The following is a 17,575-nucleotide window of genomic DNA, read 5'->3' as shown; positions in this document are numbered from 1 at the left end:
ACTAACCAGCACCACCACCACCTCCACCACAACAGAACCAGCACCACTAACCACCACCACCACCACCTCCACCACGACAGAACCAGCACCACTAACCATCACAAAACCACCACCACCACAGAACTGCTAACCACCACTAACCACCACCACCACCGCCAGCAACCACCACCACCGAACCAACACCACTAACCACCAGAGAACCACCACAAACCACCACCACCACCACACAACCATCACTACCACCACCACCACACAACCATCACTACCACAACCACCACACAACCATCACTACCACCACCACGAACTAGCCACCACCACAACAGGCCAAACCGCCACCACAACCAATGCGCCACCACAACCAATGCGCCACCACCACAAACCGAAATGTCACCACCACATCCAATCACGGCTACCACCATCACCCACGGCCACCACATCTGAGAGGTGCGTGAAGAGGGAGAGAAAGAGAGAAAGAGAGAGAGAGAGATAGAGAGAGAGAGAGAGGCTCCTACCAGTTATTAGGGTTTTGGGTTTTTTTGGATGATGGAGGAAGAAAGAGGGAGAGCTGGAAAGTAGAGAAAGATATTAGGGTTTGGATTTTTTTTTTGCTGAAATAGGAGAAGGATAAAGAGATTGGTAAATTAGGGTTTTGGGTTAAAAAGAAGAAAGGAGGGCATAAATGTCAAAATTCTAATTCAGACCCAATAATTCAGACTTAAAAAACAAACATCTAACTTCTAAAATAATTCGGCAAATTCAGATTCAGCGAATTCAGTTCAGCCAATTTAAGTTCAGCAAATTCAGATTCAGACACAAATAAAAAAACAAACAGCACCGTAGTTTAGTAATTTATTTTAAATGACCTTCTATCATCGTGATTAGACGACGAATAAACGTAGTTTCCGCGTTTTTCTCTAGCGGGTGGGCTTTAGCGGGAAGGATTCTTCGTCGATGGCGAACCAATCTACTACGATCTTTCTCAAATCACAATTCTTCGTTGTCTTATATCTTTCTGATTACTCAGTTGTCTTATCTTTCTGATCACGAACAAGTCTTCGACGATCTTTCCTAAACCATAATTTTTCATCTTCTTTGATTATAGGGTTTATCGTTCTTTAAAATTATCGATTATTCGACCAAACCCTAATGCATCGGTATTTACTCTTTGATTAAGCCCTAACCTTTCTTATGAATTTCAGTGAACCTAAATCTATTCGGGTTAGCGTTCGATATTGGTAACCGATCGTCGTCAGATTCTTTCAAGAATTGCGAATCACCGTTCTTTTACCATATTTCTTTAACCCTAGATCGTCTCTGTTCAATAAAACCTAAATTTTATCTTGTTATTCCGTACGTGTCTTGTTTCTTTCAAAAAGACAAGAAGAACTCTTATTCTTTTATGAAACCCTAATTTTCATTCTTGATTTTTATGCAGCCACCCGGAGACCACGTTGTGGAGTAACCGAGCAAGGATCCTATATGCAAACGATCTTGAAGCAGGAATTAAGGTTTGTGCTTCAATTTATCCCCTCATTCTGGTTTATCCTCTCCAATCTTCTTAAATTTTAGCTCTGGATTGATATACTTTTGAATCTCAAGATTGTTTCAAATTAGCCTGATATATATGCACGATTCGAGCCCTAATTAGTTGACTGGATTGATCCTGACTCTATTAGGATAAGGTATGCTTTGAATGTAAAGTGTTCATTTTTATAGCATTTGTTGACATATATGCACGATCTGAACCCCAATTAGTTGATTGTGTACATGCTGTTTTTCAAGGACACAATGAATCAAAATTAATTACTTGGCGGCTAAAATGATTCATGTCTTGAAAGTAGGTTTTCCATCACGATTCAATTTCAAACTTTTTACACAATTAATGCATATGTTTTTCTAACTCTTAATGTTTTAAAAGCTATTTGCTAAACCCGGATTTGGACTGCATGATATCATGTTTAAAACTTTGATGATGACATCAACTACTAGAAATGTACTAGTCTTTCAACGACAAAATGAATCAAAATACTTGGTGGCTTAAATAATTCATATCTTGGAAACTAGTTTTTGTCATGGTTCGAGTGTTCTATGACAATGCTTGTCGAAATGCCTTTCTTCTGTTTTGTTTTTGTGTAACTGTGTTCTAGATTTGTTAAACATTTACATTCTTTTTTCCAGTTGTTTATTCTATGATTTCAAACTACTACAAAGTTTCATTTATAACTGTGAATTGTGATGATAATGGTGACTGTTCGGAAATGTACCGGGTTTTCAAGAACATACCGAATCAATATAAATAACTTGGCGGTTTTCAAGAACATACCGGGTTTGTCATCTCAATTCATTTTTAAACTTTTTAACCCAAAACTCTTAACTACATCTGTTTTTCGTAATCTTTATGTTTTAAAATGATTTGTTGAACCTTGTATTTACCATATTCGAGTGACCAACTTTATCTGCAAACGTCAGTTCTGCTCTTATTTGTTGTTAAACGTCGATTTTGAACTGCATGACATCATGTTTAGAATTGTGACGATGACGGCGCCTACTAGGAAATGTACTAGTCTTCCAACGACGTAAAGAATTAGAATAAATAACTTCGCGGCTTAAATGATTCATGTCTTGGAAACTAGTTATCGTCATGGTTCTCTGATAATGCTTTTCAAAATGTTTTTCTTTTGTTTTGTTTTTGTGTATGTGTGTTCGCGATTTCTTAAACATTTACGTTCTTTTTTCCAACTGTTTTTTGTTCTATTATTTCGAACTACTACGTAGTTTCATTTATAACTGTGAATTGTGATGATAATGGTGACTGCTCGGAAATGTACCTGTTTTTCAAGAACATAGCAAATCAATATAAATAACTTGGCGGCTTAAACAATTAGTTTCTTGAAAGCTGGTTTGTCATCACAATTAATTTTCAAACTTCTTAACCCAAATCCCTTAAGGCCTTAACTACATCTGTTTTTCGTAATTTTTGTGTTTTAAAATGATTTGTTAAACCTTGTATTTACCATATTCGAGTGACCAACTTTATCTGCAAACGTCAGTTCTGCTCTTGTTTGTTGTTAAACGTCGATTTTGAACTGCATGTTAGATTTGTGACGATGATGACGCCTACTAGGAAATGTACTAGTCTTTCAACGACGTAATGGATCAAAATAAATAACTTCGTGGCTTAAATGATTCACGTCTTGGAAACTAGTTATCGTCATGGTTCTTTGAAAATGCTTGTCTAAATGTTTTTCTTTTGTTTTGTTTTTGTGTATGTGTGTTCGCGATTTCTTAGACATTTACATTCTTTTTTCCAACTTTTTTTTATTCTATTATTTCAAACTACTACGAAGTTTCATTCACAACTGTGAATTGTGATGATAATGGTGACTGCTCGGAAATGTACCAGGTTTTCAAGAACATGACGAATCAATATAAATAACTTGGCGGCTTAAACGATTCGTTTCTTGAAAGCTGGTTTGTCATCACAATTCAGTTTCAAACTTTTAACCCAAAACCCTTAACTACATCTGTTTTTCGTAATCTTGTATGTTTTAAAATGATTTGTTAAACCTTGTATTGACCGTATTAGAGTGACCCACTTAATCTACAAACGTCAGTTCTGCTCTTATTTGTTGTTAAACGTCGATTTTGAACAGCACGACATCATGTTTAGAATCGTGACAGTGATGACACCTACTAGGAAATGTACTAGTCTCTCGACGACGTAATGAATCAAAATAAATAACTTCGCGGCTTAAATGATTCATGTCTTGGAAACTAGTTATCGTCATGGTTCTTTTGAAAATGCATGTCTAAATGTTTTTCTTTTGTTTTGGTTTGTTTTGTTTTTGTGTATGTGTGTTTGCAATTTCTTAAATATTTTCATTCTTTTTTCCAACTGTTTTTTATTCTATTATTTCAAACTACTACGAAGTTTCATTTATATCTGTGAATTGTGATGATAATGGTGACTGCTCGGGCCTCGGAAATGTACCAGGTTTTCAAGAACATAATGGATCAATATATATATAACTTGGCGGCTTAAACAATTCGTTTCTTCAAAGCTGGTTTGTTATCACACTTCATTTTCAAACTTTTTAACCCAAAACCCTTAAATGCATCTGTTTTTCGTAATCTTTGTGTTTTAAAACAATTTGTTAAACCTTGAAATGACCATATTCAAGTGACCCACTTAATCTGCAAACGTCAGTTCTGCTTTTATTTGTTGTTAAACGTGGATTTTGATTTTCATGACATCATGTTTAGAATTGTGACGATGATGGCGACTACTCGGTAATGTACTAGTCTTTCAACGACGTAATGAATCAAAATAAATAAATGGCAGCTTATATGATTCATGTCTTGGAAACTAGTTTCCGTCACGGTTCTTTGTCAATGCTTGTCAAAATGTTTATTTTTTTGTTTTGTTTTTGTATATGTGTGTTCGGGAGTCCTCGATGCATTACATTCTTTTCACAAATGTTTTCAGTTCTATGATTTCAAACTACTATTGAGTTTCATTGATTTTAATGAACTGTTATGATAACGGTGACTTCTCGGAAATGTACCTGTTTTTCAAGAACATAACGAATCAATATAAATAACTTGGCGGCTTAAACGATTCGTTTCTTGAAAGCTGGTTTGTCATCACAATTCATTTTCAAACTCTTTAACCCAAAACCCTTAACTGCATCGGTTTTTCGTTATTTTTATGTTTTAAATGATTTGTTAAACCTTGTATTTACCATATTCGAGTGACAAACTTTATCTGCAAACGTCGGTTCTGCTCTTATTTGTTGTTAAACGTCGATTTTGAACTGCATGACATCATGTTTAGAATTGTGACGATTATGGCGCCTACTAGGAAATGTCCTAGTCTTTCAACAACGTAATGAATCAAAATAAATAACTTCGCGGCTTAAATGATTCATGTCTTGGAAACTAGTTATCGTCATGGTTCTTGGAAATGCTTGTGTAAATGTTTTTCTTTTGTTTCGTTTTTGTTTGTGTGTTCGCGATTTCTTAAACATTTACATTTTTTTCCAACTGTTTTTTATTATATTATTTCAAACTACTACGAAGTTTCATTTATAACTGTGAATTGTGATGATAATGGTGACTGCTCGAAAATGTACCAGGTTTTAAGAACATAACAGATCAATATAAATAACTTGGCGGCTTAAACGATTCGTTTCTTAAAAGCTGGTTTGTCATCACACTTCATTTTCAAACTTTTTAACCCAAAACCCTTAAATGCATCTGTTTTTCGTAATCTTTGTGTTTTAAAACGATTTGTTAAACCTCGAAATGACCATATTCAAGTGACCCGCTTAATCTGCAAACGTCAGTTCTGCTTTTATTTGTTGTTAAACGTGGATTTTGATTTTTATGACATCATGTTTAGAATTGTGACGATGATGGCGACTACGCGATAATGTACTAGTCTTCAACAACGTAATGAATCAAAATAAATAAATGGCAGCTTATATGATTCATGCCTTGGAAACTAGTTTTCGTCACGGTTCTTTGTCAATGTTTCTTTTTTGTTTTGTTTTTGTATGTGTGTTCGGGAGTCCTCGATGCAATACATTCTTTTCATAAATGTTTTCAGTTCTATGATTTCAAACTACTATTGAGTTTCATTTATTTTTATGAATTGTTGTGATAACGGTGACTTCTCGGAAATGTTCCTGTTTTTCAAGAACATAACGAATCAATATAAATAACTTGGCGGCTAAAACGATTCATTTCTTGAAAGCTGGTTTGTCATCACAATTCATTTTCAACTTTTTAACCCAAACCCTTAACTACATTGATTTTTCGTAATCTTTATGTTTAAATTAGACCTTGTATTTACCAAATTCGAGTGACCAACTTTATCTGCAAACGTCAGTTCTGCTCTTATTTGTTGTTAAACGTCGATTTTGAACTGCATGACATCATGTTTAGAACTGTGACGATGATGGCGCCCTACTAGGAAATGCACTAGTCTTTCAACGACGTAATGAATCAAAATAAATAACTTCGGGCTTAAATGATTCATGTCTTGGAAACTAGTTATCGTCATGATTCTTGAAAGTGCTTGTCTAAATGTTTTTCTTTTGTTTTGTTTTTGTGTATGTGTGTTCACGATTTCTTAAACAGTTACATTTTTTTCAATTGTTTTTCATTCTATTATTTCAAACTACTACGAAGTTTCATTTGTAACTGTGAATTGTGATGATAATGGTGACTTCTAGGAAATGTACCAGGTTTTCAAGAACATAATGAATCAATATAAGTATCTTGGCGGCTTAGACTTCGTTTCTTGAAAGCTGGTTTGTCATCACAATTCATTTTCAAACTTTTTAACTCAAAACCCTTAATTACATCTGTTTTTCGTAATCTTTATGTTTTAGAATGATTTGTTAAACCTTGTATTTACCATATCCGAGTGACCAACTTTATCTGCAGACGTCAGTTCTGCTCTTATTTGTTGTTAAACGTCGATTTTGAACTGCATGACATCATGTTTAGAATTGTGACGATGATGACGCCTACTAGGAAGTAGGAAATGTACTAGTCTTTCAACGACGTAATGAATCAAAATAAATAACTTCGTGGCTTAAATGATTCACGCCTTGGAAACTAGTTATCATCATGGTTCTTTGAAAATGCTTGTCTAAATGTTTTTCTTTTGTTTTATTTTTGTGGATGTGTGTTCGCGATTTCTTAAACATTTACATTCTTTTTTCCAACTGTTTTTATTCTATTATTTCAAACTTCTTCGCAGTTTCATCTATAACTTTGAATTGTGATGATAATGGTGACTGCTCGGAAATGTACTAGGTTTTCAAGAACATAACGGATCAATATATATATAACTCGGCGGCTTAAACAATTCGTTTCTTGAAAGCTGGTTTGTTATTTCAATTCATTTTCAAACTTTGTAACCCAAAACCCTTAAATGCATCTGTTTTGCGTAATCTTTATGTTTTAAAACAATTTGTAAACCTTGAAAACACCATATTGACCTTATTTGAGTGACCCACTTTATTTGCAAACATCAGTTCTGCTCTTATTTGTTGTTAAAAGTTTATTTTGAACTGAATGACTTCATGTTTAGAATTGTGGCGATGCTGGCAACTACTAGGAAATGTACTAGTCTTTCAGGGACGTAATGAATGAAAACATATAACTTGGCGGTTTAGATGATTCATATCTTGGAAACTAGTTTCCGTCATGATTCTTTGTCAATGCTTGTCAAAATGTTTCATTTTTGTTTTGTTTTTGTACGTGTGCGTTCGGGAGTCGTCAGTCATTTACATTCTGTTTACAAATGTTCCAGTTCTATGATTTCGAACTGCTATCAGGTTTCATTAATAACTGTGAATTGTGATGATAATGGTAACTTCTCGGAAATGTACCGGTTTTTCAAGAACATAATGAATCAATATATATATAACTTGGCGGCTTAAATGATTTGTTTCCTGAAAGCTGGGTTGTCATCACTATTCATTTTCAAACTTTTTGACCCAAAACCCTTAAATGCAGTTGTTTTTTTGACTCGTTTGTTTTCAAAACTATTTGTTAAACGTTGTATTGACCAGATTCCTGTGATCCACTTTATCTGCAACGTCTGTTGTGCTCTTATTTGTTGTTAAACCTGGAGTTTTGATGGCACGACACGTCTGTAGAATTGTGACGCCGAGGGTGACTACTAGGCAATGTACCCTGGTTTATCAATAGGTCATTTTATATGGAAAAGTCCGAACATTTATTTGTATGATTGGTTAGACTCTGTTGCATTTATCCAGTACTAGGAACCTAGACAAGGCTTCTATATGGACGCGTATTGGCTTCAACATTAGATTGGAATGGAGGCTAATCCAACCAATTTTGCTTGCACAATGGAAAGGATTATCTCTTGATATATAGTTCGGCCTGTTATACTTTCCATGTCTGATTCAAAACATTTTTGCTTGTGTCAATATGTACATATATATTTCGTGGTTTAAGGGCCATAATAACAGAATTTAAATGGCACAAAGGTTTAACCTTTCCGCCCCGCTGTTTTTTATTTGTTTGGAACAATCCATATGATGAATTCGTTCAAATTTGTTGACATTGAACTGTTGGAAACTCTTTTACACTCTGTACGGATCTTCAAATCACTTAATAGGGAAGAAACCAATTGTTTTTCTTCTATATATGAAGCTCCAACAAAATGTTGAATTTGTTTTTAGTAATCGATGAAAATTAAAGATGTTAAGTTCTCTATATCTGGAACCCATTGTGGACTATGAAAGCTCATATTGGTTGTCTAGAGAGAGATGGGTCTAAATTTGTTGTATGGGCTATTATCACTTTTGATATCCTTCTTTTTCATTCTCAGTGAAGTTGCGATTGGACATGAACAACTATGTAAACGTAAGCTCTAATTGTTCATGTCAAATAGAGAGAATGTGATCTGTTGGTAGTTTGGCACTGCCTACTATACTATAGTGAGTTTCTGCCTTCGAGTATGGCTCCTTGACAATGGTGAAATAACCTATCTGGTTAAAGTTTATGGGGAAATCATTTCTGAACTTTTATTTTTAAAGTAATCTGGTAATTTCCATCAAAGTTCATTGATGGCTTCATGATTTGGAGCTGGAAGCCTACTTTTTTGTATTTGGATGAAGTAAAAAGCTTACTAGAATTTTCGAGAAATGCTATTCAGACATGCATCCTCCCATTGTTCATTTCTGTTCAGATGGTTGGAGTGGTTAATATATTTGGTGTGGTTGCTGCGTCTCTCATGGATATCTCTCTCTAGCCTTCCACATTGCGAACTGGTAATTAGGAGATGTAAAATGCTTTCCTTTATTTCCTTGTCTCAAACTCTGTATGTTTCACATTGCCAATACTTTCAAGTTCTGCAAGGAACCTAAGCTTGTGAAGGATAGGTTAGGAAATAAATAAATGCAACCTTAAGTCAGTCCCACAACTTTGCAGAGGATACTCTGGCTACATGGCATGTGGGTAAGGGATATTAGCTTAGGGTTAGCTTTCTCCTTACTACCTTACGAAGAGATACTTCTGTAGCATATTTATTTTTCATGGGTACGGGTTTCCCTCAGACTTGTTGTACTATTCTACCCTTGAAGGAAAAACAGCTGCACGAATTTGCAACTCTGTTTTATTAACGATGTATGTGATGTACTAGAAATGTCTTTAGCGTCATGTTTACTGCAAGTTTTGCTCGCCTCTGACATCACTTGCTTTTGTAATTTCAACCTGTTAAAAGACGTAATAAGGACCACTTATACAACTTGTTACTTTTTATGATGATTAGGTGCCCATTTTCATGTTTTCTGAAATTCAGGAAGGTTATACGTCTCATGCGAGTACAGTTGAGACTGTACTAAACATCATTCAGTAAGGTTGCCATCACATTTAATCCGCTCTTACGACGAGAACCCTTAGAGGGCTACTGTTCACGCTTGAACAAATTGATCTTTCTTATTTTTTTCTTGGAAGGGCTTCTGATCATTTGTCCACATTCAGGATAACGCAGACTTGTTGGCATTGTCATCTGGGGATCTGACTCTATGTTCCTAAAACTCTAGGTTGGAGACACTATTTAATGATTTTATTGGCTGTTTCGGTTCATCAAGCTCGTCGAGGTTGGTGAAAGCTCATGTTAAATGAGATAATTAGAAGCACACCATGCAGTGGTGGTTGGAGAATGATCCCTGGTTTCTTATGTTTTGGTATTAATGTCTCAATAGACTAAGCATCGTATTGCTTCTGAACTACAAATGCTTATGTGATCAACGGTACTACTCTCTCTGCCTTTGCTTTAGTTCAGATAGTTGTCAAAGATGAGGATTTTCATTTGTGACTACATAAATCACTGAAATTACAAGGAATTTGACTGAGCATATAAGATATATATTTTTATGATGGGCAGGAAGTCACTTGCATCCAGTATTAAGAACCTACTCTGAGATAACTACTTCGTTACTCGGCCGTAGCTTATGTGGCTTGTACATGGATGATGGATTCCAAGTGGCTGCCACATTAGGTGAAACTATCTCCTTTGATATGTCGTTTCTGGTCGTGATACTTTTCATGTTCTAATCAGAACACACCTTTGCCTGTTTATATATATGTTTTGTGAGTTGACGGCCACATGCACAAATTAAATGAAGCAAAAGTTAAACCTTCCTGTTTCGTATTTCTCGTCTTTAGCCCTTTCTGTTCGGTCCTTGGGTTATGATTTGATCTAGATATATAGTATACTGACAGTGACCGGTTGATTCATTATAACTGTCTGATAATGCATATTTTCTCTGGCATATCCTTGTCTTTCAGCGTATTATTTTGTTCAAAGTGCATATTGGTTGTCCTCAGAGCCACAGAGGGCTGCGTCTGTAAGTCCTTGTCGTTACTCTTAGAGAAAGTCATACAGATATATGTATATCTACATATATATGTGTCTCTGTCATATTAATTATAGAAACTACGAAATAGTTATCTTCTATATTGAGTTAGCTTCGCATGAGGCTGTCATGGTTTTTAGAGTGTATCAGTCGTAGAATTTTCGTAATTACTCAAAGTTCCTAGTCAAATGGTTGCATATGTATGAGCATGAACCAGTTGTAAATCTAGTATTGGCATAATACTTCATCAAACACCATCTATCAGAACCTAGGCTCAACTCTTATTGAGAAATCTCCCTTGATATGACTGGTTAAATATCATGAAGGTGGGGCACGCACGCCGCACGGGACACCTTCAACTGCTTGTTGTAATAGGTTTGGGGCGTGCCCGCCTTATTTGGTAATCTGACTACTTTCTATAATCTATGGTTGATCTTCTCATATTGTTTCTTGGTGGGTTTTGAACATCGATAGTTGCTTCTTTCCACGGGGTTGTACTTTTGCATCGCCAAAGGTGTTTCTCTCCTTGCACTTTGCTCAAAAATATCACGTAAATAGTTCAGATATTTGTCAAACATGAGGTTTCTCACTAGTGACGACTACATAAGTCACTCAAGTTATAAGAATTTTGCTGGTCACTTATTTCGGAGAAGTTGAATTTTGCTGGTCACTTATTTTGGAGAAGTTCTGAGTAGCGTGGTTTTATGAAAGGATAAGATGTTCTTACGATTATCTATTATGAAGAACCTAGACATGAATAGTGGTGTCAGGACTCTGAAATACTAATTCAATAACTAACTTTATTATTGAGTCGTAAGCTGCATCTTGTTGTCCCTTAACAAGGGTAAGCTTTTGCCCACATGTGAAAATTACTTTATTTAGTTATTTGACATAATTATTTTAGTAGAAAATATTACGAGTCATTTTGGAGATTTAGAAAATAGTGTTTATAATATGTGATTAACAACTGCCACGTCATTCTAGTGATGGAAATTGACTTTTGTGTTGGAGGTAGTTATAAAAAATCTATACATTTTATGTGAGACCCGTAGTTTCTAAGTTTGATTTTGTCATCTCTAATACAACACTTAAACTCTGAAACTCAGGATTTTGAGGGGAGGGGATCAAGAGTTTTTTTTTTATAAACCGGCCTTCTCATTGCAAAATCAACTTGAATCTCAAAATGATCTGACGACATTTGTTATAAAGATATTCAAGATGACATTCTAAATTTAAAGTGTCATGTTTAAGCTCTCCAGCCTCTAGGTATCACCTTAAAAATTCTATCAATTTTATAGTTAAAATATAAATACTTGAATTTTTATTGATTGTGGTAGTGGCAAAGTCTTTCTAATATAATATCTCTAAGTAGGTTCACACTTTGATATTTAAAATTGTTATTGTGCTTGAAGGTTGCATTGAAGATGCTCCAATTTTGGATATGCCTCATCCTAAATTTGGTAAAGAATTTTAACATATCTTGGGTGTTATTTTTTTGGATTTATGCAACTTTTATGTGGCAATGTATCATTTTCCCTTTGAAAGGTCCATCACTCGACACTACAGGTGGATCTATCTATCTCCTGCCTTTATTATGACACAAGAAAATTCTTCTTCAAAGAACAAGAGGAGAGAAACTGTCCACATTTTTCAATTTTGACAAAGTTACCCTCAATTTATGTTAAAAAAGGCAACAACTGTTTTGACTTTTAGCCATTATATTTCATTAAATTTAAACTTAAAAGTAAAGGGTAAGACTGTCTTTAAGTTCATTTCTGAGACAAACCCCGCGCTCTCTCTGTCGTTCTAATGGCGTTCTTAATAATTTCATAGAGAGAGAGAGAAAGGTTAAAGTTTTAGAGAGAGAGAGAGAGAGAGAGAGAGAGAAGAGAATGTGTTGGATTCATCAATTCTGTCTCTTGTTCTGATTTTTGTGGTTGGAAAGTGTAAAAACGAGGATGAGTTGGAGAAGAGTTGGTAAATCAGGTCAGGGTTTTGTCGCTCACGTCTTGCTTTTCTCTTTCACTCTACTTATCTTGCTCAAGCTCAATCATCTAGTCACTTTTTCATGGTGGTTAGTAGTATTCTCATAAACTTGCTATTTTGAGGATTTTACTTTATTTTTGACAACAATTTGAGGGTTTAATTTGATGCTTGCTTCTTATCCAAACAGGATTATCTTTTCCCCTCTTTGGTTGTTTCACACCCTTGTTGCAAGGGGCAGATTCTCCTTCCCAGCTCCATCATCTATACCACCACTTGATCGCCATGTATGTAAAACTTCTCTCAACATCATTTCCACATTTTATTCGAAATCAAAATTTACTACTTTCATTATAAAGTACATCCTTTTTGGACAGTGGGCACCCTGCCATGCCATCGTCGCTGTGCCGTTGCTTGTTGCCTTTGAACTACTTCTTTGCATATATCTTGAGAGCATATACGGTATTACATTCAACACTTTAGAGCTCTAGTAAAGGTTTAAACATTAGATATATGAAATATTTTCATTGTAAAAGTGATTTCGTGTTTTCTACAGTTCAAAGTTTTGCACCTGTAAACCTAAAGATCGTCTTTCTTCCTCTGTTGGCATTTGAATTGATCATTTTGATTGACAATTTCAGGTATTCCTATGTTCCGTAATCACATTTTCTGTTACAGTGATATTTCTTTTATTTATTCTTAAGTACCCAAACTATTTCACATCGTATAAAGATTACACGAAGTCAATGAACTTTCAAACATTACGATGTAGGTTTCATTGAGCTAAATAAAAGCAGCTCCTTTAGATAGATACTTGATGATTGTTTGGAGTACCATTTCTAACGCATGCAGGTGACTCCTGACGTTGTGGAGGAAGAAAATATCCATTTACTTGTCCCATGCTCTGTACTCCAAGAAACATATTAAATAGTTGGGTACAGAGATGGGATGCTTAATTCAATAGGGTGACCTAAAAATAAGAAAACTTGGACAGTACGACATAAAAAAGATAAAAGTGTCAATGCTCCCTCTTTATCACTGTCAACATTGTCCACTTTAATGAGGACGTCTAAAATATGTCAGAAACAAGTCTTTCTCTACATAGTTTGCAAAGGTTAAGTACTCGGGTTTGGATACATATGGAATTTTTTCTAGCAAATTTAGAAACTAATTTGAGGTTGGTTCTGCAAGACTTAATTACTTGGGGATACCAGTCCGACACCCACTTCTTGCAAGCCCTTCGTTCATTGTTATAAATCGGTGCTATGTTTTCTCTTTCTTACTTAGGATGTGTAGGGCTCTCATGCCAGGAGACGAGGAAAGCATAAGCGACGAAGCAATATGGGAGACACTTCCTGTAAGTTCTCTTAATTTTTTTTTTTGACTAATCCGCTTTTTAATGCTTCTGTCTTGGCATTTTAAATCCTTTAACGAGAATCATTGTGTGCAAGGAATTGCTGTTGATATATTTTTTTATCTGGGAAAGGTTCTTGGTGTTACTTCTCAATATGTTCAGTTTAACCATAGATAACAAAAAACTGCAATGCAAGAACCTTCGTCTCTTACATGCCGTAATAGAGCACTTCCTGTATAGTTTAATTTTCATCATATTCTGTGTTCTTTCTTTTCGTCTTGTTTAATCAAGAGAAAATGAAAAAAACACACTCTACTTAACAAAACTTTGGCCGTTTAGCCCTCAGCTAGAAATCAATCGTCCATTAATTCAATTAAAAGACTCTTCAAAGGAGATGAGGGGGTCGTACATGGGATTACCTTAGCTAGGATCCAGCCTCTTGATAGAGCCAGCACAAGCTTGACCACGATTCATATAGTTCACAGGTTATGTGAATGGTCAACTAGATACTTAGAATCAAGGATGAGTGATGCTAAAGTTGAGAGGGAGTTAAATTTGTCAAATCAATGGGTGATGCTCGATCTGTAAACAAATTGTGCTGCCTGATGCACTTTAAGAGAACAGGTGGTGGAACTATGTGGTTTATGTTACGGTTGATTTATGTTTAAAGCTCACTAATGCTAAATGCTGTCTATCTTTTTCAGCACTTCTGGGTTGCGATCTCCATGGTTTTCTTTCTTGCAGCAACAACGTTCACACTTCTCAAATTGTGTGGTAATGTTTCTCTGTAGGAAAATTTTTAAGCTTTCTTTTCTTCATTTTGAAATAAGAATCAGGATGGAGGATTATGTTGAGGATTAGCCAATATATACCACTATATCGGAGTTATTGTCGGCCAAGTAACATACCACTTGACATCCATCATACCGTGTCTCCCATCAAACTGATGTTGTATATACTGGGATACATCTCTATATCAACTACATAGAGACTCGGTAATCACGGGTTAGTGAGCAAACTTTGTTGTCATGTCAGCTTATATTTTAGTTGAAACTTGAAAGTCTCTCCTCAAATAAACCTATGAGCTTAACATGTCAAGACTTTCGTCTTCAGTGTTGCAGTGATGCTATAATTAATTGTCTCTGTTTTGGAAGATATGATTCCATTGCGTGCATTATGATTCATTTTTTCTTCTCCATTATCCTTCCCTGAAATTTTACAGGTGATGTAGATGACTTAGGATGGTGGGACTTATTTATAAATTTCGGGTACTATTCATTAGTTTTTCAGGCGTGTTTCCTTTCCATTTCATGACTGCCTGTTAAGAATTTAACTATTTTCTATCTCTATCTATAGAATTGCAGAGTGCTTTGCCTTTCTTGTTTGTACAAAATGGTCCAACCCATCGATTCACCGGCACTCTCACAATAGAGAAGCCAGTTCCTCCACTTCAGCTATTAGATTTGATAGGAGCAGTGGTTTACTACTTTCCTCCGAAATGGACCACAATCAGGATAAGATTTGTGTCCTGCAGGATGTTGGTGGTCATATAGTGAAAGTTCTACTTGTTAGTTTTCAGGTCATGCTCTGTATGCGATTGGAGGTATGTGGCCTTTGAGGGTCTACACTTTTCTTATATTGGAAATCCTGACTTTATTTAGGTTTAAGATGTATTAACATTCTTATGGCTTTAAATTTCAGGGAACACCACCTCATGCCAAAAACATTCCTCTTCCAGTTATTTTCTCTCCACTGCTATTTTTGCAAGGTGCTGGGGTCTTATTCACTATGTGGAGATTGGTAGAGAAAATGGTTCTTTTACTACACAGTGGAACTCGTACGGGAAGATACTTTACAATCTCTTCAATAACTCTCGATTATTTTGGGTTCTTGCATCATGGATCAAGGTAAATCTTCCAAATTTCTTATACTTCTAAAATTGGTATAACGATGTGAAACTTGCTAGGAGTTCGTTTGGACATTCACCAAGAAGATGCAGTAATATGTGTATTGTCAGGTTTCTAGGTTGGTGGTCAATTGATGAATCATGTCGAGAAGAACAAGCTCGACTTTACCATTCTAAGTCTACTGGGTGAGGATTCTCTTTCTATGCACTCAACTGATTCTTGGGGAATCATTTGTTTATTTTGCTTACGAAGAGCTTCAAGAATAACTGTTAAATTGTACAAGTGAAAAACATAAAATCTCATTTTGTTAAAAGGAGTAGAACACCTTTTTTGTCGAACAAGGATAGATACATGACCTGTGGACGGTTATAGCTCATTCCGTTTTAAGCAGGAGTAGCTTAACGACTGCTTTTAGTCACTGATCAACATATAAATGTATTTAGTTTATGGATATCAAACTCAAAACCAATTGACAATTAGTGAAGATGTTGCAGTTATTATAATCTTGGTCGGAATACTGCTCTTTCTCCATGTGGTTCTATTCTGACGAATGATTCATATATGTGCAGGTATAACACCTTCTCTGGTTATGCTCCTGATGTTGTAAAGAAAATGCCAAGAAAGGATCTCGCTAACGAGGTTCACCATATTATAAGTGTTCTTTTTTCTGATTCTTGGATTGGAATTATCTCTCTTCAACTTTCAGAAGACATATTCTTCAATACCATTTTTATCACCAATAATCCATGATATCTCACTTCAATTAATTTTAAAATTCTAACAGATTTCATATGTCAGGTTCTGAGACTACAAGCAGCTCTGAATGAGCAAGTAGAAATCACAAAATGTAGCCAGGAGGAGTATGAAAGACTTCAAAATGTAACATTTCAGTACCTTGCTTTATCTTGTCCTGCAATATGCAACTTTAAAGCTTAAACTGCCAAATAATGTTGTATCAACTACACTGTTTGCCAAACTTCCATGTCCAATTCAGTGTAGTTATGGCGCTCGGGTATCCAATCACTTCAAAATGAAAACTTCCAACTTACAATTTGACTGAAAGTAACTCGACCATTGTGAATATTTTCTCGTTTATATGTAAATGAAAAAATTAAACAAGCTATAGTTTTCTTCAATCTTACTCTAGCTCCTGCTATTGTATCACCAACCTTGGGTTCTTCATCTCATATGCGTATTGTGTCGATGCTCAGGAGAAGGTTCTATGCAGAATTTGCTTCATCAGAGAGATAAACATAATCCTGCTTCCATGCAAACATCACACTCTATGCAGGTACCCTACATCTATAATATTCTGACATGTCTCCTGAATCTGCATTTTAAACAGATCAATCTCCTCATACTTCTATATCATTTTGCAGTTCCTGCTCTGAGAAATGTAAGAGATGCCCTATATGCCGAGTCCCCATTGAGAAGTTCTTGCTTGTAAATGATGTATAGTTTTCAGCCGTACTTCTTCATATCCCTTTTTCAGAATGATTCAAACCCTTCTCCTGAATGTACATAATCGAACGAAAGTACACCAGAGATTGACGCTTACTTTGCCATTAAGAAAAAACTGTACTCGACTCCTTGCTCAATGAACTGAAACAAGCACCGAGGTTTTGAGGGCTCCTGCTTTATCATGTTTTTTTTTGTATAGTGTTTGTCTATCTTCTTTTACTTGTGTAATTATTAATCTATAGAAAGACTGAATTCAAAGTTTAGATTAGTCGCATTTAGTATCTGTTTATCGTTGACTGTGCTTAATCGGGTCAGATATCTATACGGAACAGCGATCCGATGAACCGTTACCGAAATTTTGGCCAGACCTGTTATGCTTTCCTAGTCTTTAACGGTTATTGTTCATTGTGGAGTAGGTTTTATAACTAAACCATATAAATCTCTTAGGTTCATTGTGACTATTTACT

The 17,575-nt window shown here is 35.5% G+C and overlaps 1 protein-coding gene across 1 annotated transcript; it reads left to right on the top strand.

Annotated features, from left to right (window-relative positions):
* The first annotated feature begins 836 nt into the window (after nucleotides 1–836).
* LOC147552938 (uncharacterized) lies at nucleotides 837–17,371 on the top strand. The gene is made up of 19 exons (XM_086665881.1): nucleotides 837–1,268; nucleotides 1,436–1,508; nucleotides 9,526–9,797; nucleotides 9,932–10,045; nucleotides 11,510–11,669; nucleotides 11,816–12,477; nucleotides 12,577–12,673; nucleotides 12,764–12,848; nucleotides 12,943–13,027; nucleotides 13,674–13,743; nucleotides 14,445–14,514; nucleotides 14,963–15,008; nucleotides 15,097–15,343; nucleotides 15,442–15,647; nucleotides 15,758–15,832; nucleotides 16,217–16,286; nucleotides 16,446–16,526; nucleotides 16,859–16,938; nucleotides 17,027–17,371. Exons 6-19 carry the CDS (start codon nucleotides 12,362–12,364, stop codon nucleotides 17,103–17,105), a joined length of 1,407 nt encoding a protein of 468 aa, XP_086522007.1. The 5' UTR covers nucleotides 837–1,268; nucleotides 1,436–1,508; nucleotides 9,526–9,797; nucleotides 9,932–10,045; nucleotides 11,510–11,669; nucleotides 11,816–12,361; the 3' UTR covers nucleotides 17,106–17,371.
* The last annotated feature ends 204 nt before the right edge of the window (nucleotides 17,372–17,575 follow it).

The sequence above is a fragment of the Eschscholzia californica genome, unplaced genomic scaffold, assembly GCF_041429995.1.
Source record: "Eschscholzia californica isolate CP2 unplaced genomic scaffold, dmEscCali1.0.p SCAF_3, whole genome shotgun sequence".
NCBI lineage: Eukaryota > Viridiplantae > Streptophyta > Magnoliopsida > Ranunculales > Papaveraceae > Eschscholzia > Eschscholzia californica.
Note: the sequence above shows the minus strand (reverse complement) of the source record. Positions and strands in the feature narration are given on the sequence as shown.